The following is a 26,891-nucleotide window of genomic DNA, read 5'->3' as shown; positions in this document are numbered from 1 at the left end:
AAGGCTGTCCTTTTTTCACGAGTTAGCGGTTTTGGGGTCTTTAGAAAACTCATGTGGGGCACCTTTGTGTCAGATTGTTGGCTTCAGATATGGGTTCTGGCTGTGCAGAGTTGGGAGGAATTCTCCAGCACAGCAGGTACCCATGTGTACCCAGCAGGTACCCTCTCTCTCCTGCTGGTTGCTGGTGCCGTGGAGACACTTAATGTGTATAATCAGTTGTGGCCTGAGGTGTGCACACTTCCTCAGTTTCTGATAGGATGTGATAAGACCGGGTGGTAGTGAGTAGGGAGGGGAGTTGTAGGTAAGTTGCAGGTAGTTCCAAATCCGGATGAACTGGGATGGATTTGTGGGTGGTGTCTTGAATTGATGAAGGAATTTACCTTTGCTTACTTTGTTTTAAATCAGAGCTATCAGTAGACTTTTATGTTTCATTCTGCCAACAAATATTTTTTGCCTACTATCTAGGCCCTAGATTTGAATTACAGGTCTTCTGTCTACTAGTTATGTGGCCTTGAATGACCTCCGTAATTCTTCAGACCCTCAGTCCCCTAATCTGTAAAATGGGAGTATTATTACATACCTCTGAAGTTGATGTGAAGGTTAAAAGGTAAAAATGTCTTGCATGAACGTAGTAGGTATGGTGGGTACTCACTCAGTAAGCATTTTTTTTTAAAAAAATTTTTTTTTTCAACGTTTATTTATTTTTGGGACAGAGAGAGACAGAGCATGAACGGGGGAGGGGCAGAGAGAGAGGGAGACACAGAATCGGAAACAGGCTCCAGGCTCTGAGCCATCAGCCCAGAGCCCGACGCGGGGCTCGAACTCACGGAGCGCGAGATCGTGACCTGGCTGAAGTCGGACGCTTAACCGACTGCGCCACCCAGGCGCCCCTCAGTAAGCATTTAAAATAACCTCTAGGTCATTGGGTTTGTGAACAAACCATACTGTTTATGGTATTCAGATACTATAAACCATAGAAGGTTCAATGTAAGAGTAAGGAGGCCTGATTGTTTCTTTGTGGTCTGTTATTAGCTATTTAATTGTGGAGAAGTTCCTCAGTCTGTCAGTGGCCAGTTGTCTTATCAGTTGGGATATTAGCATGTGTTTGTTCTGTTAAGAAAGGTAATAGATACAAAAGTGCTCCAGAGAATTTCAAGTGATATGCAAATTTACGGTAATAACTTTTACTAACCTTTTTTTTTACAAACATTTTATTTATTTAAAAAAATTTAAGTTTATTTATTTATTTAGAGAGAGGCAGAGAGAGAAGGAGAGTGAGAATCCCAAGTAGGCTCCTTACTGTTAGCACAAAGCCTGACACAGGGCTGAAACACACGAACCTTGAGATCATGACCTGAGCTGAAGTCAAGTCAGACGCTTAACCGGCTAAGCCACCCAGGCGCCCCTCACAGAAACATTTTAATAGTTCTTTTGTTTATTAACTTTATATGGTAATAGCCCCACTTTTTTTTTTTTTTTTAACTTTGTGAATTTGGATGGCGTGGACTTAGTGTAATCAGGTTTATGTAGGTTTTTGCTGAAGGACCCAAAAGGCTTAAGGACAAATCGATGGCTGATTTTTTCACTGTTCTTTTCTTTTTTTAAATTTTTTTTAATGTTTATTTATTTTTGAGACAGAGAGAGACAGAGCATGAACGGGGGAGGGTCAGAGAGAGGGAGACACAGAATCTGAAACAGGCTCTGAGCTGTCAGCACAGAGCCCGACGTGGGGCTCAAACTCACGGACCTCGAGATCATGACCTGAGCCGAAGTCTGCCGCTTAACCGACTGAGCCACCCAGGCGCCCCAGTCACTCTTCTTTTCTTTTTCCTCCCCCGCCTCGTTCCCCACCCTCCTTATTTCCTGGCCTGCCTGCAGCCCCTAGCCCTGTCCTCTCAGGCAGGCTGGCCAGCAAGGAACGTGTGGAAGTTCTTATGCTTACAGTGCGCGAGACGCTGATGGCATCAGCAGAGCTCTGCCTGAGGTTTTACCTCTGTCCTTTTATTGACTTTGTTTTCCCCTTTCTTTCTACATACTAAAGAACATGTATGTAAACGTCAGTGCAGCATAAACGCACGTGGCAAAACTGCACGTGTGAGCCCAGGCTTTCAGCAGGGTATTGGGATGTCACCCTCAGGGCTCCTTTCTGTCCAGCCCGCTGCCCTTCAGCATCTCTCAGTCTCCATTGGACTTAACCCTGGTTCATGCCTTCTGTCAGTTTACCGTTTGGCAGCTTCTTTTTCTTCGTTACCATTTTGCAGGGGTTCTTAGAATATTCTGGCTGTTGGCAGTGTCGCGCGTATCTTCTCCCAGCGTGTGACTTCACCCTTCCCTTTCTTTGTAAGGTGTCTTTGATGAACAGAAGTTCTCAGTTGGAATGTAGTTGGCTTTAGCAGTCTTACAGTTTGTGTTTAGTGTTTTTTCAATCCTATTTAAGAAATCCATCCCCTCTTCCACTGCCACCCAGTCCCAAGGTCATAAGGCAGTTCTCCTGTATTGTCTGCTGAAACTTCAAGTTCTGCCTTTTGCGTCGCATCTGTAGGCCCCCCCCCTCCCCCCCCGGGGCTGACTTGTGTCTGTGGCGTGTGCGGTAGAGGACTGCGAGCGTCCTTCCCTTTGGGTGACCTGCTGTCTTAGGCCGGCCACTGACTGGTCCCTCCTCGCCCCCCAGCTGGAGAAGCTGCTGTTGTCACATGTCACACTTTCCAATCTGTGAGCATCTATTTCTGGGCTGTCCTGAGGCCCAAATGCTGCTGCTTCTCATTTGCTTTAAGGAATAGCCCAGGACACGTGCAGGTGTTTTGTTGTAGCAATAGCCTTGTTGGTAGTATTGAGAGGGGGGAAGCATTCCACCTGTTCTAGCAGCAGGGCGTGAGCTGAGTGATAAAGCACATCAGTACAGGGAGATACTCTGCAGCTGACAGAGGTAGATTCACTAATATGGACGGGTGTTGACAATATATCTCGACAGAAAAAATAGTAAGTTAAAGTACGGTATGTGCACTATGATTTCACGTTTATAAAAAGTTAAGAAACGTGCAGGTTAAAAAAAAAAACCCACCTCCCATTTTTGCTTCCTCCCATCCCGGTCACATTTGGGGTGCTGTACTCTGGCTTTGCCCTGGCAGGTCCTCCTCCGGCTCCTCCCAGTTGACATCATCAGTGTGTCCTCTTGGGTTTTTTCTCCTCGCCCCTGGCCTTGTGCCCACTTTCTTCTATCCTCCGTTTGGGTTCCCGCCTCCTTTCTGCACCCGAGCCGGTGTCCTGGGATTCCCTGTTCCCCGCGCCTGCTCTCCTTCTGCTCCTCCATACGGGCCTCATTGAAGCACCTCCCTGTTAAACCTTCTCTCACGCCCTGACCTCTTCTCCGCAGCCATCTCTCCGCTCAGCTGGCCCTGGCAGCATCGAGGCCCTTGTGGCATGCCCCAGACGAGGCCCCCATCCCCCCACCCATGAGACCTGAGTCCTCCTTGCCCCTGTCTGTGGCCGTCTTCTTCCTGTCTCCCTCCCAGATGCTCATTGTTGCTGGTTGCCCTCTTATAAGAGTTTCTGGAGTGTTCTGCATGCCTCCAGATTTCCCTCCCCCTTTCCTCCACACTGCGGCCAGAACCATCTTTCCAAAGTGTACATGAAGGCCGGAGACCGACAGGTCTGACAATCAGTGATCTGAGAGCAGGTTTGAGTAGGGCTTGTGGGGCCTGCTCTCGCCTTTCCCTGCCCACTGGTTTGAAGCCTCTTTAAGGGCATTTCCAGAGCTGCGTTCCTCAGCCCTTTGTTCCCGGGCAGGATGACTGGAGACTTGAACTTCCCCAACAGCAGGTGCCCGGGTAGTCTCGCCCATGGGCCAGGAGCGGTCTGTCTGCTCACTGCGGGTGGCCGTGGCGCCCAGGCTGAAGACTGCTGGTTTCATCCCTGGAGTCCAGCCTGGGGATTTCCTTCCTCCCTGTTTGGGGGTGGGCATGGGGCTCGCTTTCGCACTCTACCTGATTCTCAGTGCCTGAGTGTGTTTCAAATCTGTCCCTTCTTGTTCCTGATGGTAATGAAGGTGCCCTGGATGGCTGGAAGGACAGAGTGGGCCCTTTTGTTTGCGCACGGAACTTGACCAAACGGTTCTGGGAGCCTGGCCGCCCAGCACGCCCTGAGCGAGCTGTGCTGGAGTCTGGGGTTTTGACTGCTGGTTCTCCGCTCTGTTGGGCATGAGGAGGAGCCCTGCCAGCTGAGCAGTGTTTCCTGTGGGTGCCAGTTACAAGCTGCCAAATGCAAAACATAGCAGATTATTCAGGGGTGTTATTTTCTTGACCACTTTTAGTTCATTGCTTTTGACTGAGTGTTTAAAAATATTCTGCAGCATATCTGTAGTATTCTCGAGCAGCGAATCAGGAGAAGAGACGCAGTTTCTGAGAAAGCTTCAAAGAAATACTGGTCTTTATCTTTTCCCCAGCCTTTTCCGCTGAAACCCACCAGAGTCTTTTTCTGAGTGCTCTTGTTCTATAAATAGAACAGCGGCCCTCCTCGGGTAGCCCAAGAGCGCAGCTCTCATCCGCTTTCTGAAAGATGTGTGTGTGTGTGGTGGACTGGATTGTGTTTTAATTTTTCTTTTCTTTTATGTGTGAGATGTGTGGCGGGAGATGCAAGAAAAAATACTGCAGTGTTTATCTTTTAAAGATAACTTATTAATAACTTTTCTGGGTCGGAGCTTGTTGGTTTTGTTGTCGTCGTCGTCTTTTTTTTTTTTTTTAACTTTGCATTTAGGGAAGAGATGGAAGTGGTGACCCCCCCTGCAGAGGTAAGCAAGAGGCGTGGGGGCGAGGAGAGGTGCTTCGTCTGTGAGCGAGGCCTCTGAGGCCAAGGAGGAGAGGCTGGCCCGGAGCGCAGTGCTGGCGCCCGTGGGTCTGCATCAGGTGTCTGAAGAGCACGTTGACATGAGTGTCCCATGTGTACTTGGGTCTGAAAACAATGTGAGGAGACAACCTGGTAGTCCTTCCGTACCGAGGACTGGTTTCTACCTGCAGCTCCTGGGTTCAGAGGTGGGGCTTTCTCTCCGCCTAGGATCAGCCTCTGGTTCAGCACATGCTCCCGCACTTCAGAAAGGCCAGCGCCGTCCTGTAGCTAAGGATGGCAGTTTGCATTCTGTGACTGTCGTCAGTAGTCTGTTCTTTGATCACTGGGTGATGCTGTGTTCCTCTCTCTCCTGCCGGCACTCTTTATTACCTGAGGAAGGAGGTTCCTCAGTGATTTTTCTCCTGGGAGTCGGAGAAGGTTGCTGTTCGTCCTGCTAGGCCAGCCCTGCCCGCACAGACCCCATGCTACCTGGCACGTGGTCGGGAGCTGGCACGTGCGGCTCCCCTGCCCGGGAGGCCCATGGAGAGGATGCCCTGTGGCAGGGTAAGGAGAGAGCAACGGCCCGCAATCCCAGGCCCCCCCTGGGCTGCTCAGGTTGGGGTTCTGGTGCCTGACCCGGTGTTAGTGGTGTGTGTGGGACGGGAGGCTTTCTTTGTCATGCTTCTTGGGGTGGGGGGTGACTGCATCCCAAGCTCCCCACTTCTCTGTCTGATGTTGGCTGATGTTGGGACCGGGCAGCGCCGGTGTTCCACTCTCGCCTTGTGATGTGTTTGGGTTACGTGAAGTTTCTGTGTCTGGTTTTGTCTTACGTTGTCTTCAGTGGCCACAGGCACCCAAGTGCTTCCGACAGATACTTTCTTAAAGAAGTTACTTAGGGTGCAAAGCAATGTGGGATTGGGTAATTCAACCCAAACTCCTCTGAACCATATTTGTGTACTTGAGCCGAGTTTTGTGCATTCTGCCTGACTCCATGGTGGGACTCTGTGGAGAATGGCCGTTTCTGTCAGCTGGGGAAAACGGGGTGCACATGCCGAGAGCCAGGCTCTTGTTTCATGCACGTTGTTTATTTGTTTTGACTCTTAGTGGCTCCCAGCGGTTCAGATGTGTAATGATCAAGTGGTTCCTTGAGCATTTTAACTTCTGAGTGCTCTGCAGGGCTCCTTTTGTCCTGTCAGACCAGCACAGGGGACAGCACAAGAGGGAAGCAGGTCCAGGAGAAGGCATGTCCCATTCTTGGCTTTAATTGAGCCAAGGTGAGTGGAGTGCTGTCCACCTAGATTGTTAAGGGAACTCCAGTTTGTGGTGGATGCATCAGATTTATGGGATGAGAGGAGTTTTCGTGACTTTGGTCATGGAACTTCTCTCTGCAGCGTGGGCGGAGGCACATGCCTAGCTTGTGAATGGGGTGATGGTTGAGTGGGGTGCAGGCCTGGAGCTACGCTGAACCCCACAGCAACCTACGTCGACAGTTTTGGCAACAGGATCCTGAGAAATGGCAGGAAGCCAGAGAACACGGAGACGGGGCCAAGAATAGCTGAAAAATACCAAACGCTGAAGTTGGAAAATGCTCTGGCCCCTTGCTGCCTACTGTTGGCCTGCAAGCCTTCATGTCCCCTGCTGCTGATCCCCAGGGCATAGCCAGGCACACCTTGGGCCCCAGACAACCTCACCACTCAGGCACGCTGGTGTCCCTCAGAGAATCGTGTAGCCCGCTCCCCCCTCCCTCCCCCCCCCCCCCCCCAAGCAGCGCGCTCGGCCGGTCCATAAGTAGTCAGGGTCTGGGGAGAGTGGGGGAATCCCTCCTTCAGTTAGGCCACTGCCCCGTTAGGGACATGCACGCACTGGCCCGTCTGTGTGCAGTTCTGCCGGACGGGCCCGAGGGCACCATGCAAACGCTTGCTCATGAATCATTTCTGTGTTTTCAGACTGTCATCAAAGAGGGGATGCTGACCAAACAGAACAATTCATTCCAGCGATCAAAAAGGAGATACTTCAAGCTGCGGGGGCGGACGCTGTACTATGCAAAAACGGCCAAGGTGAGATGCGGTGGAGGGGCCGCCGGGGAGAGGGTTCCTACGGGGTCCGCGTCTTGGGAGAAACCTTCGCTTCTTGGATCTGTTACTTCCAGTGAGTTTGGCAATACTCTAGGGTGCTAGCTTTAATTTGTCTCAAGCCATGTTCTATTTCTTACAGACACTTTTACTCATTTTTCTCTTTCCTTAATGTCATATGTCACCAATGAAGAAAAGGGGAAATGTCACAGAAATAATCAAATTACAGTTAGAGATCCTTCTTTCGGAAGGATTGGGGGGTCACAGCCTTAGAACTCTTTAATTACGGACTAAAATTAAAACGTCTTTTTTAAAAAAGTGCTTTATTGAGGTATAATTGGCAAGCAAAATCTGTACAACTTTAACGTGTACAGCTTAGTTTGGAGACAGGTAGTAAATATCTGTGAAACTGAAAGTGTTTCTGAAGTACGTTGGGCTTCTTGGTGTGTGAGCAGAACTGAGATTCTGTCTCTAGGCTTCTAGCCGTGGTCCTTCTTTCCATGTGCAATCTTGTATGTGAGCTTAACCGTGAGAGCCACCAGGCAGCTTAGTGGAAGACAAGGAGCCAGTCAAACCTACTAAATTACTGCTGTGTTACATAAATGCAGTAAATGCAAAGCTAGTTTTTGGTATTCTGAATACCAGTATTAGTATTGTTGTCAATACTTATATTTTGGTATTAAAATGTAAATGATTCAGCTTCCAGATTTGTGTTGGAGATGTATCCCTAGAGAGTGCATTCAAATGTGAAATTGAACAGAACAACTTGTTTAGATAGGGTTCTGACCACATCCCTCATTTAAAAAAACAAAACAAAACACTCATAGTTATTTTAGTTCTTTGTGTGTATGGAGTGGGGGGAGGAGGTTACTTAAAAGGCTGAGTCTTTCTAAGTCATTAGCATTTCCTCCAGGGTTCCCAGTGGACTCCTCTTAGAGGGGACAGTAAGGTAAGTGGGAGGTGTGGACTGATGAGGGGATTTGGAGGGGGAGAGTGAGGGTGGAAATGGGCTGGGGAGAAGGTCCCAGGACTCATTCTCCCAACCTCCTCCTGGAGTCTGGTGGTCTCTCTCTTCAGGACTGAATTCCTTCTGCTCTGCTCCCTTGGTTTTTTTTTTTGGTTTTTTTTTTTTTTGTTTTGTTCATGGCCACATCCCTTCTGTTTGGGTTGGTCTCTCTTCCTAGAATCATTTATTTCAGCCAGGACCTTTCCCGCGAAGTGCATTGGCCGGACAAACCAAAACCGGAAGGAAAGGAGATCCTCAGTCTGGACCCCTGTTCCCTCAGGTGGACTCTGTGGGAAGGCATATCTCACATATAAAAAAATGCTGAGGAGTACAAAAGTTAAATACAGAAATCACAGTGTTTTGTTTTGTTTCCACGGATGCAATCACTAATGAACTCCTGGATTAACCCCTGGAGCTCTACCTGTGGGCTCCGTGTGTAGTCACTGCACCTCTAGTCCTCAAGTGTCAAGTGCTCAAGGTTCCAAGGTTCCAGGGTTCCAGGCACGTGGGCATCTGTGGGTGTTTGACTAGGGTTGAGGAGAGTGGGGGGGCCATGCTGGGCTGGGTGCCTTGGCCGCGCACTGACCGTGGTGCCTGTGCCTCTCTGCAGTCCATCATATTTGACGAGGTGGACCTGACAGATGCCAGCGTGGCTGAATCCAGCACCAAGAACGTCAACAACAGTTTCACGGTAAGACTCCGACCACACCTTTCTCGATTCTTCACCATGTGTAGCTTTCCTTTTTAATTTGAACACGTGCGTGTGAGCAGTTCTTTTCTCTGATTGGAATGCTTCCTGGTAAATTTTGAATTTAATGTTGAAAATCATACCGTGGTTGGAGAAAAACTGGGAATTTGGCACATGTAAGCTCGAAAGAACAAGAGGGTCCAAGTGAACTGTTTTTAACGTGTTGTTACATTTCTCTAGGTTTTGCACAGAGCTTTGTTTCTTATGATTATTGTAGAAAATTTGGAAAACACGGGAAAATATGTTGAAGCACGTAACCATAATTCAGCTACCTCAAGACATATACTGTTGATATTTTGGTGTATTTCTTCTTTACTTTTAGACTGTCCTCGCACCCCCTGCCAACTGCCCAATTTCTAGCAGTTATGTTGTACTTTTTGCAAAAGTTCTAATGGCATAAATTCATGTGACCTCACTGTCCAGAGGTAGCCAGATGCTCACTCTAGAGTGTTTGTCTTTATTTCTTTAAAAAAAAAAAATTTTTTTTTTAATGTTTATTTATTTTTGAGACAGAGAAAGAGTGTGAACGGGGGAGGGTCAGAGAGAGGGAGACACAGAATCCAAAGCAGGCTCCAGGCTCCGAGCTGTCAGCACAGAGCCCGACGCGGGGCTCAAACCTGCGGAGTGTGAGATCATGACCTGAGCCGAAGTCGGATGCTTAACCAACCTGAGCCACCCAGGCGCCCCTATCTTTATTTCTAAATATGTGTGTCTTCACCCACATACACCATGAGATTTTTATGATCCTTTTGTTTTACACTTGCTTTTTTTTTTTTTCCCTCCCCCCTCTTGAGAATTTATGGTGGATATTTTTCCATGTCAGTTGATCTAAATGTTCCTCATATTTTTTAATCACTATATAGATAGCATTTCTGGTGTGACTGTAATTTTGGTTTCAGGGGCTGACTTTAAAATCGTTCTGTATAAAGTGTGATTCTAAGGGCAGGAGTGGAGTATTTAAAAGTATGTTTCTATGATTAAGCTAGTCCATCTAGAAGTAAAGTATGCTACCTGATTCTTTTTTTTTTTTTTTCAATTCTTTTGTAACTCCATCAAAGTGCGTAACTTTCTTTACATTTAGGATCTGACATTTTGCATGTTAGTTTTGGATAGTTTCAGGTTTTGTTTTATTTATTTACGGGCTGATTATTGATGTTGCTGTTGCAAATGGGATTTTTCTTCTTCCATTTAAACTTTTATTTATTTTGTTTTGATATATCTAACTGCTCTTGGTTCTGGTTCATGGCTTATCGAATTAGTCAGACTTCCCTGGTGGTCTCTCTTACTTGATTCTTCGTTTTACTTGGAATGTTTTTACTTTTTCACCATCAATTTTATTGTCTACTTACCAGCTGGGGAGATACTTTGAAAACTATGTAAGTGGATTATTCTGTGATTTGTGGCTTTTAGAGTGTTAATAGGAAGAGGTGTTGACTTTTATTGGGGTGTTTTGAGCATTAATTTAGTTGATCATGTTGGTTTTAGGTATTTACACACTTCCTAATAATATGTTGGTCTTGGTCACGTTAGATTTTACAACCTCGTTTTGTTTAGGCTTTTCCTATCTAATGTGTATGGATGGACATTTCCTCTGGAGTAGGAGGTAGGTAGCCTTTGCTGTTTTGATCTCAGAGTTGGACTAGCCCCATAAAATTCATTTAGTAACTTTCCATAACTTTGTGTGTTCTGGAACACTTTATATGGCTTTAGAATTGATGGTTTCTTGAAAAGCTGAGAGAAATTACTTTAAATTCTCGGTCATAAGGACTCTTCAGGGAGGTAAGGCTATGAAAAGGTTTGTTTTTGCTTTCTGATGATTGGAGCTTTTTTACTGCTTGACTCCATTTTTGTATTTTACTTTCCCCCTTATCCTGCACCTTCAAATTCAGTGGCGTATATTATTTGCACTTGAAACATCAGTGTGTCTGGTTTTATCCCTTTTGTATTTCTAATTGCCTTTGTTTAGCTTTTGTTTTTCTTGTCAGATTTCTTAAACTCCATCACTTTTGTTGTTTTATATGAGAACCAGTTCTTGGATTATTGATCAGTTCCATTTTTTCTGGCACCTAATTGAGTTTCTGCATTTATATTCATTGTCTCTTTTCTGCTTTTCACAACTTTTAAAAACAACCTACTGATTAGCTTATTCTCATTTTCGTTATGTGTGTGTGTATGTATATAATTATATACACAATGAAATTGTCTATGTGATGAAAACACGAGGGACTCTTAATTGAACTCTGAGTGCCTTTCTGTTCACATTCTGAAAGTTGTTTTTTCTCCCAGTAGAAGAGTGTGATTAAAGACAAAATACTTTTCAGGGGTGCCTGGGTGGCTCAGTCGGTTAAGCATCCAGCTTCGACTCAGATCATGATCTCCTGGTTCGTGGGTTTGAGCCCTGTGTCAGGCTCCGTGCTGACAGTTCAGAGCCTGGAGCCTGCTTTGGATTCTGTGTCTCCCTCCTTCTCTGCCCCTCCCCTGCTCACGCTCTGTCTCTCTCTCTCTCAAAAATAAACATTAAAAAAAATTTAAAATGAAAAGACAAAACACTTTTCTGATCCAGTTATTGAAGAAAATTTGCAAGTATGTAAATGTAAATAGGAAATTTAAAACAATCCATATTCCTATTACCCAAAGATAACTGGTAATAATTTCGGCCGATGTCATTCCCACCAAATACATTTTATAAAATACGGTTTTTTAACCTTCTTTCTTTAGTTAACAGTGAGCCTTTTCATTTGTAATATCCTCTAAAATCTTGTGTATTAATGTTGCATAGTATTTCAGCGTATATGTTTGTTAAATTTAACCAGTCCCTACATTGAACGTATTTTCCTATCGTAAGTAATATTGTGATATGCACTTGTACACAGATCCTTTGGTGCATTTCTGATTATTTCTTTAAATTCTTGGACATGGAATTCCATTTGAGGTACAAAGTAGGAGCTGTTAAAAGGCCTCTGAAAAATGGGTGATACAGGTCACGACTTATATGAGCCTTGGAAACGTTAGCTAAATGGAAGAAGCCAGACACAAAAGGCCACATATTTGATGATTCCATTTATATGAAATGCCACAGTAGGCAAATCTGTAGAGACAGAAAGTAGCTGAGTGGTGGGGCGGGGGCCTGTGGAGGAGGGAGGAATGGTTGCTGGAGGTACAGGCTTTTTTCAGGGGGTGACAAAATGTTCTAAAATTAGATACAGGTGATAGTTGCCCAACTTTGGGAGTATGCTAAAAGCCACTAAGTTGTACACTTTAAAAGGGTGAACTGTGTGGGAATTATATCTCGGTAAAAATATGGAAACAATAGGATGGCACTATGCTTTTGGTACCACGTGAGTTAATATGGAGCTCTGTCAGCCTGCTCCGACAGTGAACCCTGATTTGTATGTTGTCTCTATGGGAAATGTGTTCAGAGTGCCCACACTGGACTTGCAGATGTGGAGGCAGTCTGTGTTGGAGAAACCTCTGGAACCACATCTCTGTCAGGTAGTCATGGACGATTCCCAGCCTTCAGGGACGAGGCACCGATTCTCTCACATTTATTTTTGATTTCGTTAGTGCTTTAAAAACTGCCTTTTCACCTGAGGATGTACTGAGAGGGGACAAGAGAAAGATTAATACTGAGGTTACCCAGAAACATGCGTAGATAGGCAAGCTCATCCCATGAGTGATCCATGATGGCGTATGGAAGATACACGGGGCGAGTTCACGGCCCGCTTCCCGCCAGTCATGCTTCCGTAGAGAGTCCGGCAGTTCCGGAGCTGTGAGCAATAGAAGTATTTTCTTGGCTTAAAATTCATACTTGATGATCTTCCCCCTCAGTCACCCCTGCAGTATTTCTCGTCCGCACCCCGAACCTGGTGCTTACCATACAGCCAACTGCCCGAGTCCCTGTGTGGGTCTGTCTGAAGTCGGCCCTCCCGAAAGGCAGGGCCCAGCCGTGGACTTGGCCGGTGCTTGGCACACGTGCGCCAGGAGCAAGTGCAGGACGAATGCATTTGTCCAGAAGCTGCTACGTTTCCTGGGACATCTCATTTGGTTTTCCAGCTATTCCTGGAGTAATTCCCCAATTGCACAATGTCTACTAAATTGCCTGCCTGCTACAATCAGTCCGTGAAAGCTGCTGCAGTTGGAAACCTTTTGTAGCTGAGAAGCATGAGTACATTTGCTCCACAGTACAAAAGGCTCCATTTTTATTTCTCCCCCGGATGGCCAGAGAGCTATAACGTTAAGAAATGAGGGCCCATAGGACAAGAGACTGCCAAGGGAGATGGGGGAGGGTATGTGGGGAGGGGAGAGATTTTAGACAGGCTGGATGGAGGAGGTGTCACAAACGAGGCTCATGTAACTAGAGGGGGTCTGCTTGTCATCCTGTTCTTTAAGAACAGTGTGAGGCTGGGGTGAGGCTGGAGACGTAGAGATTGCCTTCAGATTCTTCCTTGGTGGCCTGGCAGCAGCGGGACCTTCCAGAAGATGGGGAGTAGAGCTCACGGTGTCTTCTGCCTTCTCACCTTCAGGTGGGGCCGCCCCCTCACAAGGCCAAAAAAGTGGCGTGAATAGGAGAAGGGAATTTGCCAGCTTTAGGTTCCAGCCTCTGTAATGTGAAATTATATGTTTCTGATGATTAAACATGTTAATCCTAATCTCTGAAAACTTAGAGGCTTTTCATATCTCATTGCCAACTTGCCCTTAGAACTTATATCAGTGGGACTTCATGAAAGTTCTTTTGTTCTTAAGTTTATTTATTTTTAGAGAGAGAGTGAGAGAGAGAGAGTGAGAACATGTGCACATGCTCTAGCAGGGGAGGGGCAGAGAGAGAGGAGAGAGAGAATCCTGAGCAGGCTCTGCATTGTCAGCACAGAGCTTGATGTGGGGCTTGAACCCACAAACTGTGAGATCATGACCTGAGCTTAAGTGGGATGCTTAACTGACTAAGCCACCCAGGCGCCCTAAAAGTTCTTTTTTTAAATCCTTTTACAAACACCATGTTTTAACATTTTAGGATATCTTTGCCATTTTGATAGTTTAAAAAATGGTAATTTGTTGGGGTGCCTGGGTGACTCAGGTCGGGTGAGCGTCCAACTGTTGATTTCAGCTCAGGTCATGGTCCCAGGGTTGTGGGATTGAGCCTTGCATCTGGCTCCACGCGGAATGTGGAGCCTGCTTGAGATTCTCTCTCTCCCCCTGCCCCTCTACCCTGCTCACGTTCTCTCTTTCTCTCAAATAAAAAGGGTAATTTGTTTTGATTTGTTTCTTCAACTATCAAAGTGAGGTTGAACGTTGGCTATTTGAATTTCTCTCTTTATGAATTATTTTTTTTCATGGGCTTTCAGATAGTTAGACACTGTATTTTTAGGGTTCAAATTACCTTACTCATTGGCTTTGTCTATCTAAATTTGCCCTCACTGGTTGTGATAGTTTTAGTGCTTTGTCATTTTTATTTTTGAGAGCGAGCGAGCGAGCATGGGGAAGGGCAGAGAGAGAGGGAGACACAGTATTGGGAGCAGGCTCCAGGCTCTGAGCTGTCAGCACAGAGCCCGACACAGGGCTCGAACTCATGAACCATGAGATCACCACCTGAGCTGAAGTTGGATGCTTAACTGACTGAGCCACCCAGGTACCCCTGTCTTTTTTTTTTTTTTTTTTTTCCTTTTAAAGTAGATTTCATCTAGTAATGGTGGGGCTGAAGTTACCAGGTAAAAATTCTCATTTACCTTCATGCTTCTTTCCTTCTCATTTTCTAACATGTTTTAAAATTATTTTCAGCTTTATGATCATAAAATTACAGATTTGTACTGAAGGTGTATTTTTACTACTATAACTTTCCAAAGGAGTTTATCAATGCAGAATTTCCACTTTACTGAAACTATATATTTCAGATAAGTTTTTAAATGGAAAAATGACTTGCCTACCAAAAAATACATGAATATAAGTGCAAGCTTGATGTGTAATGACCACTCAGATTGAGTGATAGAACATATCCAGGCCCAGAGAGGCTCCGCTCGTGATCTCTCACAGTCATGGTTACCCTCCCCTCTCCAAATGTAAACACTATCCTGACCATCCAATACTGTAGATTAGTTTTGATGGTTTTAGATATTTGGTATAAATGGGACTCATAATGTATATTATTTTGTATCTTTTGTGATCTGTACATTTCCTAATATCATGGCACTTGGGGGATTTTTCTTGTTGTATTGTTATTGATTTCTAGCTTAATTTTACTATGATCAGAGAATATACTTTGTGAGTTTAAACCTTTGGAATTGATGAGACTTTGTATCACCTACAAGTTTTCATAAATGTTCCATGTGCATTTGACTGTAACTCAGATTCAGTAGTTCCTGTATGCAGTTGATTAGGACAAAGGTTTAGTTATTTTTCTCAAATATTTTATAACCTACTGATTTGTTTTTCCACTTTTCCTATTAGTTATTAAGATTGATTAAAATCTCCTGTGATTTTGGACTTACCTGGTTTTTGTTTTCATTCTGCTAGTCCTGCTTTATATATGTAGAGGGTTATTTTTAAGTGCATATAGATTTAGGGTTATTTTATATTCTTACTAGATTGAGCTTTTTATGAAATAACCTTCTGTTCTCTTCATATTTTTTTGCCTTAAAGTTTACTTTGATGTTACTATAGCTGCAATAGCTTTTTTGTGGTTGGTAATTATTTTGTAAGTAATGGTACATAATTTTCGATTCTTTTGCTTTCAAGCCTTTTTGTTTATATATAGGGTGTATCTCTTGTAAGCAACATATGGTTTTGTGGTTTTTAAAATTAACCATTGTATTATTTAATTGGATTATATTTTCAGTTGGGTTGGATTATTTTTAATCTGTGATTAGTTTAGATACTCTTGTATTTGGGTATAAATCTAACATATTCTTTTTGTCTTTTTATATTTTTTTCACACATTTCTTTCTTAAATGGATTAATTATTTCTTTTTTACCTTCTGTTATAGCTTGTTTTTTTTTTTTTTTAAGATTCAGTTCTTTAATTTTTTTTTTAATGTTTATTTATTTTTGAAGGAGAGAGAGACAGAGTGTAAGCAGGGGAGGGGCAGAGAAGGAGGGAGACACAGAATCCAAAGCAGGCTCCAGGCTCTAAGCTGTCAGCACAGAGCCAGCGGATGTGGGGCTCAAACACACAAACCGTGAGATCATGACCTGAGCCGAAGTTGGACACTTAACTGACTGGGCCATCGAGGTGCCCCTGTTACGGCTTGTTTTGTATGCATTATTTTAGGGGTATTTGGGTGGCTCAGTTAGTTGAGCGTCTGACTTCGGCTCAGGTCATGATCTCACGGTTCGTGGGTTTGAGCCCCTCATTGGGCTCTGCACTAACAGCTTGGAGCCTGGAGCCTGCTTCAGATCCTGTATCTCCCTCTCTCTCTGCCCCTCCCCTGCTCATGCTCTGTCTCTCTTTCTCAAAAATAAACAAACATTAAAAACAAGTGTATACATTATTTTAGTGTATATTTTACAGATTACAAAATACATCCTTGACTTTAATTAAATTCTAATAAGAGTACTAAAGTAATAAAGAAGTACTTTTAGGGGCGCCTGGGTGGCGCAGTCGGTTAGGCGTCCGACTTCAGCCAGGTCACGATCTCGCGGTCCGTGAGTTCGAGCCCCGCGTCAGGCTCTGGGCTGATGGCTCGGAGCCTGGAGCTTGTTTCCGATTCTGTGTCTGCCTCTCTCTCTGCCCCTCCCCCGTTCATGCTCTGTCTCTCTCTGTCCCAAAAATAAATAAACGTTGAAAAAAAAAAAAAAAAAAAAAGAAGTACTTTTAGTGCTTCCCAGATAACGCAAGGACCCTAGAGCCTTTACACTCTCTATACTCTTCATTGCTGCTGAAGTCATAATTGAAATTACAATTAAGTTGTGGTACTTAAATAAACAACAACCATCTCTGTACTCTCCTCTAGCCTTTCTGCTGGTTTCTTAAATTTTATAAATATTTGAAGCCTCATAGGACCTTCATTTAGATTTATAATGGATATTTAACCTTTCTGTTGCTTTTCATTTCGTTTTGTATTTCTGTGATCCATTTGTGGTAATATTCCTTCTGTGTGGAAAAACTCCCTTCAGTATTTCTTTAGTATAGGTTTCTCTTTTTGTTTGAAATACCTTTATTTCACCTTTTTGAAGGATGTTTTTGCTTGTTACACAATTCTAGCGTGGCAGTTATTTTCTTAGAGCAATCTAGAAATGTTATCGTAGGGGTGCCTGGCTGGCTCAGTTGGTGGAGCATGCGACTCTTGGTCTCAGGGTCATGAGTTTTAGCCCCACGTTGCACAGATAGCTTACATTAAAAAAAAAAAAGTCCTTGTATTTTAGCTTCCATTATTTCTGTTAGAAACTCATTAGCAACTCATTGTTGCTCCTTGGATGGAGTAGTATATTCTTCCTACTACTTTAAAAATTATTATGTTTTTTTACGATTTTTCCAGGCACAGCTCTTTGTATTTATCTTGCTTAGTATTCCTAGCACTTCTGAAATCTATGGATTTAGATTCCTTTTATTGTCAGTTTGGGCAAAGTCTTGGTTATTATTTCTTCAAGTGTTGCTTCTACCCATTCATTTTTTCCTCTTATTCTGGGGCTTGTGTGTTAGATCTTTTCACTCTCTTCCATTTGTTTTTTGTATTCTTTAAAAAGAGTATTTTCTATTCTTTTCTCTCGGGGTGTTTTATTATCATTATTATCTTTTGATGTTCTTCAGGTCTTTCTTGTTTGTTATTAAATCCATTTCAGGGGGCACCTGGGTGGCTCAGTTGGTTAAGAGTCCAACTCTTGGTTTTGGCTCAGGTCATGATCTCACAGTTCGTGGGTTTGAGCCCCACACTGGGCTCTGTGCTGTCCGGACACAGTCTGCTTGGGATTCCTCCCTCTCTCTCTCTCCCTCTGCCCCTCCCTTGCTTTCTCTGTCTCTCTCTCAAAAATAAATAAACGAACTTAAAAAAATCCATTTCAGTTCTTTTGTCTTTCAGCTTGAGAATTTTCATTTGATTTTTTAAAAAAGATTTCTAGTTGCCTGCCAAAGTCCCTATATTAAGCATGTTTATGTTAAAGTCTATGTCTGAAAACTCAAATATCTGGTTCTTTTATGGGTCTTCTTCTATTGTCTGGCCTTTCTGTTGGCTTTTGTTCCTTTAGTCTTTTTTTCTTGCATGCCTGTTAATTTTGGTTGACAAATATTGTTGGAAAACTGTCAAGATAATTTTATGCTCAGGTGATGGTGTCTTCCCTTAGAGAGCATTTACTTTTGCTTCTAGTTAGGTAAGCAGGGTAGCAGCAGATTATCTTAAATCCAGTTTGTGATAGAGCTAATTTGAATGTGGACTTTACTTTTTCCATTGGCCAGTCTCTTTGCACTCCTTATGGGATACTCCTTCAGAAGTCTCATCTATAAATTTGAGGTATTCGTTCTCTATTGGGCTCTGAATTTGTGTTTTTCCCACCAGTCCTGTGGTATTACCAGAAGCTCTGTTTAGCGTCTCAGCCTCTTCCACTTATGAGTGAACCCACTTATGAATGAATCTGCAGTTGTCACTAGTTTAATTTTTTCTGCATCCTGTCACTCAGTGATATTTATAGGTGTCTGACATTAAGATCACCGATTATAAAACGTGAGATACCATTTACTTGAAGGATGATGTATTTACCAAAGGGAATAATGTTTGGCCTTTGTCATTTATGAAATTTGTTGTTTAGGTCTTCTTATGATCCTGTTTTTAATTTACTTGATCTTCCATAGACTGATGAAGAATTACTCTATTTCAGGACAATTATATTTGTCATTTTATTCTTAAATTTGCAACATGTTTCACCTTCATCATTTCTGAAGCTCTTTTAAAAAAAAAGCGCGTGGATGTTAACCATTCCTGAGTAACCATTTGTCAATAAGGTACGATCTTTTTTACACTGAATAGTTCTTACCACTAACTGTGATACTAATATTGCCATCTTTTTTTGTTCAGAATTTAAGAATGTGTACTTCCCTCCCACCCTCACTTCTAGCTTCAGTTTTTCCTTGTTATTTTAGATTGTAATTCTTGTAAGCAGTATGTGGTTAGAAGTTGTTTTACTTCAGTCTGGAGCTCTTTGCCTGTAATAGTGGACTTTAGACATTTTCTACTTGTCAGGGTTTGTGCACTTCGGACTCCTGTGTTTGGTGGCTGACTGTTGTGCTTTCTTGATTGGATGCTTCCTTGGTACCTCTCTTCTGTTTGGCATTTTTGTGAGTGGTGTGCACTGTTGATATTTGTTAATGATTTGAGTTTAAAATTCCTTTAAAAAATACATTTATAATTCACAGATTTTCTTATGCTGTATCTGCTTATAGCCAGCCCAGTTGGTGATGTCCTTTTCTGGTCAACCTTTGTAACTGACAGGGTGTTTAGTCACATAGAACACGCTTCTCAGTGCTTTCTTTCACCAACTGTTGTTTGTATTACACTAATGAAAATGAGAAGGCACCGAGGAACAAAGAAAAATAATGTAGAATGTTCTGCTTTCCACAAAGGAAACAAAATATGGTGTTTTTTTTGTTTTTTTGTTTTTTTTTTTATTAGATAATTCCAACAACATCATGTTTTCTGATCCTGGTGTTGGAGGGGAGGCATCTGAAGCTAGCCTTGCTGTTGTCGTTATCGTCGAGGATATCTGTACATTTCTGCTTGAAATCTTGTGGGATTCTTTTTCTCTTCTGTGCTGTTGGATTTTGCTTACTAGTTTGTCTGGTATATACTAAATCTTCTGTCTTCCAGACTTGCTTTTGGTTTTCCAACTTTTACAAAGATCTTTTTTTCCTTTTATTTTCTGTATAGTTCTGGTTCATGTGCTTTGTCTTGTTCTTTGGGAACTTTGTTGTTTGCTCATTTATTGGTTCAGAATATGTCTATTGAGGGCCTGCCCAGGGCGGAGCACCATTCTCAGTGGTGGAGTTTCATTGGTGAGCAGAAAAGAGGGGCTCTTCGTCAAGCTTGTGTCCTCCTTGGGCCTCAGGGCAGCACGCAGGAAGAGGTGACAGCTGAAGCAGGTGGTAGGGAAGGAAGCCTGCATAGTGAGGACCCCCCCCCCCCCCACTGGTACTGGGGTGGAGTTGGGAGGACTGCCCCTGAAGAGGTGATATTTTCCTTGAGATGTGAAGACCGGTTAGTGGTAAATCAGCTGAAGGAAGTGTGTGCCCCTGTAGGCACCCTAGAATGGGGCAGGTCAGGGGCCCAGTGTGTGTAAAGGCCTCGTGATGGAGGACACGGCACAGCCTGTGTGAAGAAGCGGAAGAAGGGCTGTGTGGCTGCTGAGGCCTGAGGGGGAGAGAGAGACCAGGGGGAGGGCTCCAGGCTTCATCCTTCACCAGGTAATACCATTGAATCGTTCCTTTTGGTGAATTTCCCAGACTTGCAGTGTGAGAATGTTATACTCTGGTTGCAATGTGGAGGGTGACCTGGAGGAGGAAGGGAGAGGGCGGAGGGTATGTAGGAGGCGGCGGGAGACCACCTGCTGCTGGTTCTGAGTGGAGGGGGACGGAGGGCGGGCACTGGACAGGTGGTGCCATCGGCACAGCCCCGTGGAGGCGGATGAAGGTGTCAGGTTTTGTCCAGGAGGGTTCTGTATCTCCGTGTCTGTCGAGTTCTCCTGCATTATTTAAATTTGTTGATTTTCCCAGATTCTATTTAGGAAAGTTTTAATTTTATTTCCTATTGCATTTCCTTATGATTTTTACCCCCATCCAGCATAGCTTTCATGTTATTTTTGCCTTGTTTTTATCTCCTGGCCAATTCTCATTTGATAGAGAGGTTTTTGTTGTTTTTTTTTTAATTAATTTCTTTATTTTGAGAGAAAGTACAAGTTGGGGAGGAGGGAGAGGGAGAGTGAGAGAATCTTAAGCAGGCTCCACGCTTCGCACGGAGCCCGATGTGGGGCTCAATTTCACAACCCGGAGATCATGACCTGAGCTAAAATCAAGACGCTTAACAGACTGAGCCACCCAGGCACCCAGATAGAGAGAGATTCTAAAAATTCTTTCTGTTTAATGTCATTTTCTGCTTCGGGAAAGATTTTCCATTTTCTCTTGGGCTTCCAAATGTTTTCATTGATTTGGATTTCCCCCTTGCCTGATCTCTTTATCTTTGAGTTTTCGGTGGTGATTTTGTCTTCCAGTCCCGCACTGGCTTCTTTTATGACCTTCCCGGAGCGGCATAGAGCTGTAGAGTGTGCAAGGAGGAGCAGGGCCATCAGAGTTTAGTGCTCTTACTTATTTTGCCAAGTCAGTGTTTTCATCATTTAAAGCTTTGTCCTATTTTAATAAAGATTCGATGAAATGTCATCACCTCCTTTAATGTTACTTGAAGTGTCAAAAGGCCGCAAAAACAAGTCCAAGTAGTGGGGCGTGGCACAGCTCCATTCCCCCTGCCCCCCCCCGCCTCCCCCCTCCCCGTCCCTGAGAGCCCCTCCTCTGAGTCCATTTGGGTCTGCTTGTCACAGGGCTGTAGCATCTCCTGCGCGAGAGCAAGGGTTTAGTTTTGCTCACTGCTGTGCCTGAGAGCCCCCACACGGTACTGCTCGAAGGGTGACTTGATTGCCGCTGACTCCAGGATGACTTGGGCCCCGCCCCGTTCCTTTGGCTGATCTCACCAGCAGAACGCTTCCAGTGCGCACTCCGGGCGGCTGGGCAGGTCTGCCCTCACGTGGTGTGTGGTTCCGTGGGCGCAGCGGGCCGGGGAGGAACCAGCTCGGGGCTGCGGTGGGGGGCAGGTGTCAGGGGCGAGAGTCTTGGAGGCCTGAGGCTGAGAGGGAGCCCTGGCCAGCAATGCGAGTGTCCAGGGGGTGGAAGTGGTTCCCGCCAGAGAGGGCAGAGCGTGTGAGGGCGGCGAGATGGGCAGAGGTCAGAGGTGAAGTGCTTTCCACGCCATGCGGAGTTTGGACTTTTTTGTCATGGGTGCTGGGAAGCCGTTAAGGTTCTTCTAAGTCACCAAAGCCGGGGTTGGTGACTGTTTTTGTTACAAGTCTGGCTGCTGCCGAAGACGAGGTCTTGCAGGAAGAGGAGGTCAGCATGGATGTGTGGAGGTCGGACGGGTGGCCTTGCTGTGGCCCAGTGGGACGTGTGGAAGCCTCGATGGAGCTACTGTGGAGAGGAGGGGCCGGATGGAGAGCAGGGTTGCAGGCGCTTTGGCTAGGCACTTCTCGTTGCTACCATGCTGTTCCTTGTCTTGCATGACTTGGGAATTCAGTAGGGTGGTGAGGAAAAATGGGATTTTGAGCAGTTGGTAATTGCTGCTTTCCCAGAAAGCAGCTCTGCACGAGGCCCCACGGTACATGCGTGCAGGGCCAGACTCAGGGGTGGCTGTGGACGCCCTCCCTTTACCAGGGGTGCATCACTGACCCCTCCAGTTCTGTAAATTTCACCTCAGACGCTGACTTCATGGTTGCTGGTGTCAGAGGCTCTGTCCCTTTTGAGGGAGGTAGAATGAGCCGAGGTGAATTTAGTGAAGGTTTTCTAAGCTAAGTAGGACTGAGGGACTCGTCATCGGAGGGTGACTCAGGTGCTGCTGATGGACAGCGGGAAGCAGGTTGAGGGCTGACTGCAGGCGGGTGCAGGCCGAGTACTGGCCCGTGTCCCTTGGATGGCAGGGAGTCTGGGGCCCACGGGGATTGTGAGGCGTTTGCACCCGCATTGCCTGGGAGAGGACGGTGGCTCTCTGGAAGTTCATTCCGCACTCTGGAGCCCTTTACCTCTGTCGGGGAGGTCATCTGCTGTCCCAGCATCACGAGCTTGAGGCCTGACCCCCCGCCTCGAACCCCTTGGGCTCTGGTGCTGGTGTTGGACGGTACCTTGGCCCTGGGACCAGCAGTCAGTTCTGGTCTTGTCCAGGTGCACGTCCCATTCCCCAGGCTGGTGGGTGGGGGTGCCCACGGCACCCTCCCTCGGTGGGGCTCTGGGTCCCCCCTGAGCAGCCAGAGGGCGGGGACGGAAGCTGACGTCATCAGGGACCGAGAAAGCCAGCGCTGTGGGGGAACAGGATCCCAAGGAAAGGACGGGGCTTTATAAGTTACGCAGCTTGTGTGTTAGGGACTCAGGCTGTAACAGGTTCGGTTACTCTTTACTTCATTTTTGGGGAAAATGATGTGCTATGTGGTGTTCCATGTTCTGGTTTTCCCAGAGGAATCAGGGACTCTGTCTTTGAATGTCTGGGATCTGTATTTCCTCAAGTGTAAGAACCTAGACAGTAGAACTAGGTTATATTCTTTTTTTCACTGCTGAAAGTACCCAGCGTGGGACCTTGTGCAGAAGCAGCAGGGCTCAGAGACAAGGACTGGGAAGCCAGGTCATGAATCTCAGCTCACTAGCTGAGTGGCCCTGGGCAAGTCACTGAACAACTCTGAGCCTCAGCTTCCTCATCTGAGACATGGGATAATAATAGTACCTACTTATGAGGTTGCTGTGAGGATTAAATGAGCTGATAAAATGTAGACATGACGTAAGTGTTGGCTGTTGTTAACATTATGGTTATAGGCACTCACTGCCTATCTATTCAGTGGGTAAATTGAAAGCAGTGGACCAAATTAATTTATGATATCCTTTGGTACTTAACTAGACCTTTTTCTTTTAGTTTGAGTTACTTACATTTCTTAAGTGAAATGTTTCATACTTTCTCTGTTTGCTGAATAATAACTTCTAATTAAAATCACTGTGGATTATTCTAGACTTCACTGGCCCTAAAAGCAGTCGGGCTGTTTTACTCTTATCCCTGGGGTCCTGGCAGCAACCGCACTTGAGTTGGACCTTGAAGAGGAAAGACAAGTTTGACTGGAATATGCCTGAAATATAAAACCATTAAAAAGAGTCACATTCTGCCCATTTCTAAAAGCAGTGTAAATCATCAAGGGCCACCTCAGTTCTTACCTCCTCCAGTCCATGGGACGTGGTGCTCCCCAGCTGTCCCAGCCTCTCGCCTCGCCACGGACCTGCTCCAGCTGACCTGCTTTTTGTAGGGAACCGGTACCCTGTGCACAGGTCACCCTGGTCTTGGTGGGGCTCCTCAGTATGGGGGCCCTTTGCTGAAGTTCCCTCTACAGACCTGTCCATTCCTCAAAGGTAGGGTGACAACTGTCTCTTCTGGGAGGTCTTCGTGTTCATGCCGTGGTCAGAAGGTAACATGTTGCCACCTTCTGCTTACTCAGGGCAGCGGTTCCCAAACTTGGCTGTGCCTGAGCACCCTTTGGGAAAAAAATATCGGCACCATCCCCAGAGATTCTGATGCCGATTTGTAAGTGGGTGACTTTTCGGTGCTTTCCATGATTTTGCAGTGCAGCCACGTTTGGGACTCACACCCTTGTGATGCCAGATGCGCACAGGCTCCTTAGTAATCTGTGCACTTGGTCACACTTTCTTAGGTCTTGATTTGAGGCTAGGGGTTCTCTTTGAAGCTTGCTGTTCCCCGTGCAGGATGCACATGGGCTCTGTGCCGGCGAGCGTGAGCCGGGAAGGAGGCTTTGTTGCGTCTTTCTCTTCAGAGAGGATATTGAATGGTTCGTTCGTCGCAGTGGACTATGCTGTGGGTTGCTGTTACCCTCTTACAAATGCCCTTCGTACTGGGCCGAGAGCTTGCTGGGAGCTGTGCGTCTTTGGATTCTGAGGAGCAGCTATGGGTTGGGTCCGGCTCCTTTTTCTGTGTGAGTGTGAGTGTGTGTGTGTGTGTGCGCGCACGCCCGTGTATGTATGTCCATGTGTGTGTCTGTCTGTGTGTCCCTGGGTGGTGTTCATTTGTGTGTGTGTGTGTGTGTGTGTGTGTGTGTGTGTGTTTCCCTTAAGTTTGACAGTGTGAAAACTTCTCATCTACCCCTGGAGAGCCCAGCAACAATTTGACAACACTCCGGCTGTACCTTGGCATTCTGATTTCTGAAAACAAACAGAAACCAATTGGAAAAGACGCAGGTTTTGGACAGACTTGTTTTTCCTTCTTTCAAGGATCCAGCGTGGAGGTACTCTCTCTGCCCAGTGCCTGAGGGCAGACGGACATGGATAAACATGTCCCCTGCACTCAGGGACTTCTCACAGCCTGTTAGACGTGAAAAGAAGTGATTATAGTGTCCCGTGACAGGTGTAACAGCAGAAGGGGCAGAACACAGTGCAAGCGTGGGGCAGATCTCTGTGGGCCCGGGGGCTGGACTGGCCACTGAGAAGGGGCGAGTGAGTGAGTGAGCTGGGGGGCGGGCCCCAGGAGCGTCCTGGGACCGGAACACGTGCAGGCAGCTTACCCCCTTATTGTGCAGAGTGCTTACATCATAATAATGGTTCTAGAGGAGATTTAAAGTGAGGGGAGGAAAGGTCACAGTTCAGCAGCTCTTCTCTTTCTCCGAGTCCCTTCAGGCTTTTGCCGGGGGCGTATGCTGCTTTTCCCATGTTATACGCAGAGCAGTGTGTGTGTAACTTTACATTTTCATCGTAAGCCCTTCCACATCATGGGTCTACAACGATCACTTGTGTAGGTGGAGACATTTCATCTGTAGATGTGGCAAAGTTGATCATTTAAACTCTATTTCCTCGCTCTGTAGCACTGGGGGCTCAGAATGCGTTCAGGTGTTCGTGCAGATGGTACGGCTAGAACAAGCATCGTAGGCCACAGGAGGGACGTTTGGGAAAATGAGTGTGGTCTCCCTTGCAGAGCAGCCCCTGTGCTGAGCCCCCTGCCCAAGAGAGGGTGCAGTTCTCCTTGAAAGGGCAGCCTTCGCTCTGTCTTGTGTCCTTTTTGTTGCCTGATCTATTTGATTCGGGCTTGGTTCTGGTTTACAGCTTCCTCGGCTTCTGTCTACCTCATTTCAGATGGATCATGGTTGGGGCTGTACTGTGTCCTGATTCCCCAGAATCTCTGGTGAGCGTGTCACGTGCCTGTGATAAAGGAATAGAGGCGAGGCTGGGTTGATGATGAGGAAGCGGGCAAATCAGGGGACCTGGGTGGAAGTGACCGAGCTGAGCTGGCCAAGGAAGAAGCGAGAGCAGAAGGGTGGGCTGGAGAAGGGCAGAGGATGAGTGAGTGCACGCTGGCATGAGGGGCAGGGGTGTGAGAGGGAGCAGAGGGGCACGGGCAGAGGGCTGGAAGCGAGACGCCAGTGTCTGTTGGCATCATGTGAGAACAGAGTAAAGGGAAGGAGAAGGCCCTATTAAATAAATTTAAATTTATTTTTAAATTTCAGGAAAATGGATTGCAAATAATGGGGATGGACAAGAAAGAGGGTTTTCAGTATGAACTGGATGAGAATTAAGTGTAGGATATTCATGCTTAGAGGGCCACTTTGGCATCATGCCATATATAACACTGCATGCATAAAAGGGAGTTTATATTGAATTCCCAGTATTTAATGTTTAGAAAATCATAGAGATGTGTTTCTTAGAAGAGGGTTTGGCTGCACTGTTAGTGTCCTGGGGCTGCCAGGACAGACTAGAACGACAGAGATTTATTCTGTCACCCTTCTAGAGGTCAGAAATCCAAGACGGAGGTGTGGTGGGACTGTGCCTCCTCCCGAGGCCTAGGGGAGACTCCACGCCAGCCCCTCCCAGCCCCTGGCTCTCCTGGGCTTGTGGCCACATCCCTCCAGTCTCTGCCTGTCTCCACATGGCTGTCCCCTGCTTCCTGGTTCCTCTCTTGTCTGTTTTCAGAACACTTGTCACTGATTTAGGGCCCAGTCAGATAACCTAGGATGATCTCATCTCTGGATCCTTAATTACATTTGCAAAGATCCTTATTCCAAACAAGCTGATGTTCACAGGTTCCAGGGGATAGAATGTGCACGTATCATCTTGGAGGCCATCATTCATCCTTCTTCATCTGCTTATAAGAAAAAATGCCAAAATAAGAATGATGTGAACATGTAAAGTTTTATTCCATGCAAAAGAAGGCAGTCCTTGGTCAGTATGGCAGTTCCACAGAGTCATCTGGGTCCTTCCAGAATTCGGTTCTCCTAGCTCCAGATCAGTGCCAGAGTGTCAGTCCCCTTTTATCTCTCTCTCTGTCTCTCTCTCTTTAAGTTTATTTATTTTGAGAGAGAGAGAGAGAGAGAACGAGCGGAGGAGGGGCAAAGGTGGGGGGTGTTCAGAGAATCCCAAGTGGGCTCCCTGCCGACAGCCCGATGCGGGGCTAGAGCTGATGACCTGTGAGGTCACGACCTGTGAGATCACGACCTGAGCAGAACTCAGATGCCTAACTGACTGAGTTACCCAGGCACC

The 26,891-nt window shown here is 45.8% G+C and overlaps 1 protein-coding gene across 8 annotated transcripts in view; it reads left to right on the top strand.

Annotated features, from left to right (window-relative positions):
- The window catches only part of DGKD (diacylglycerol kinase delta), a 111,706-nt gene that overhangs the window by 19,003 nt on the left and 65,812 nt on the right, over positions 1 to 26,891 (top strand). For 2 of the 8 annotated variants that reach the window (XM_047086073.1, XM_047086079.1), the window contains exons 2-4: positions 6,768 to 6,878; positions 8,078 to 8,179; positions 8,510 to 8,590. In XM_047086073.1, the coding sequence (XP_046942029.1) occupies positions 6,768 to 6,878; positions 8,078 to 8,179; positions 8,510 to 8,590 (294 nt within the window). Of the gene's footprint in view, positions 1 to 4,496; positions 4,787 to 5,220; positions 5,386 to 6,414; positions 6,520 to 6,767; positions 6,879 to 8,077; positions 8,180 to 8,315; positions 8,401 to 8,509; positions 8,591 to 26,891 lie in introns of those variants that run through there. The other 6 variants (XM_047086076.1, XM_047086075.1, XM_047086077.1 and 3 more) reach the window with 5 other exon arrangements.

This window comes from Lynx rufus, unplaced genomic scaffold (genome assembly GCF_022079265.1).
Source record: "Lynx rufus isolate CCGP_SWC_20201006 ecotype Redwood Valley unplaced genomic scaffold, mLynRuf1.p SCAF_2, whole genome shotgun sequence".
In the NCBI taxonomy this organism is placed as follows: domain Eukaryota; kingdom Metazoa; phylum Chordata; class Mammalia; order Carnivora; family Felidae; genus Lynx; species Lynx rufus.
This window is presented reverse-complemented; position numbering and strand designations above follow the sequence as displayed.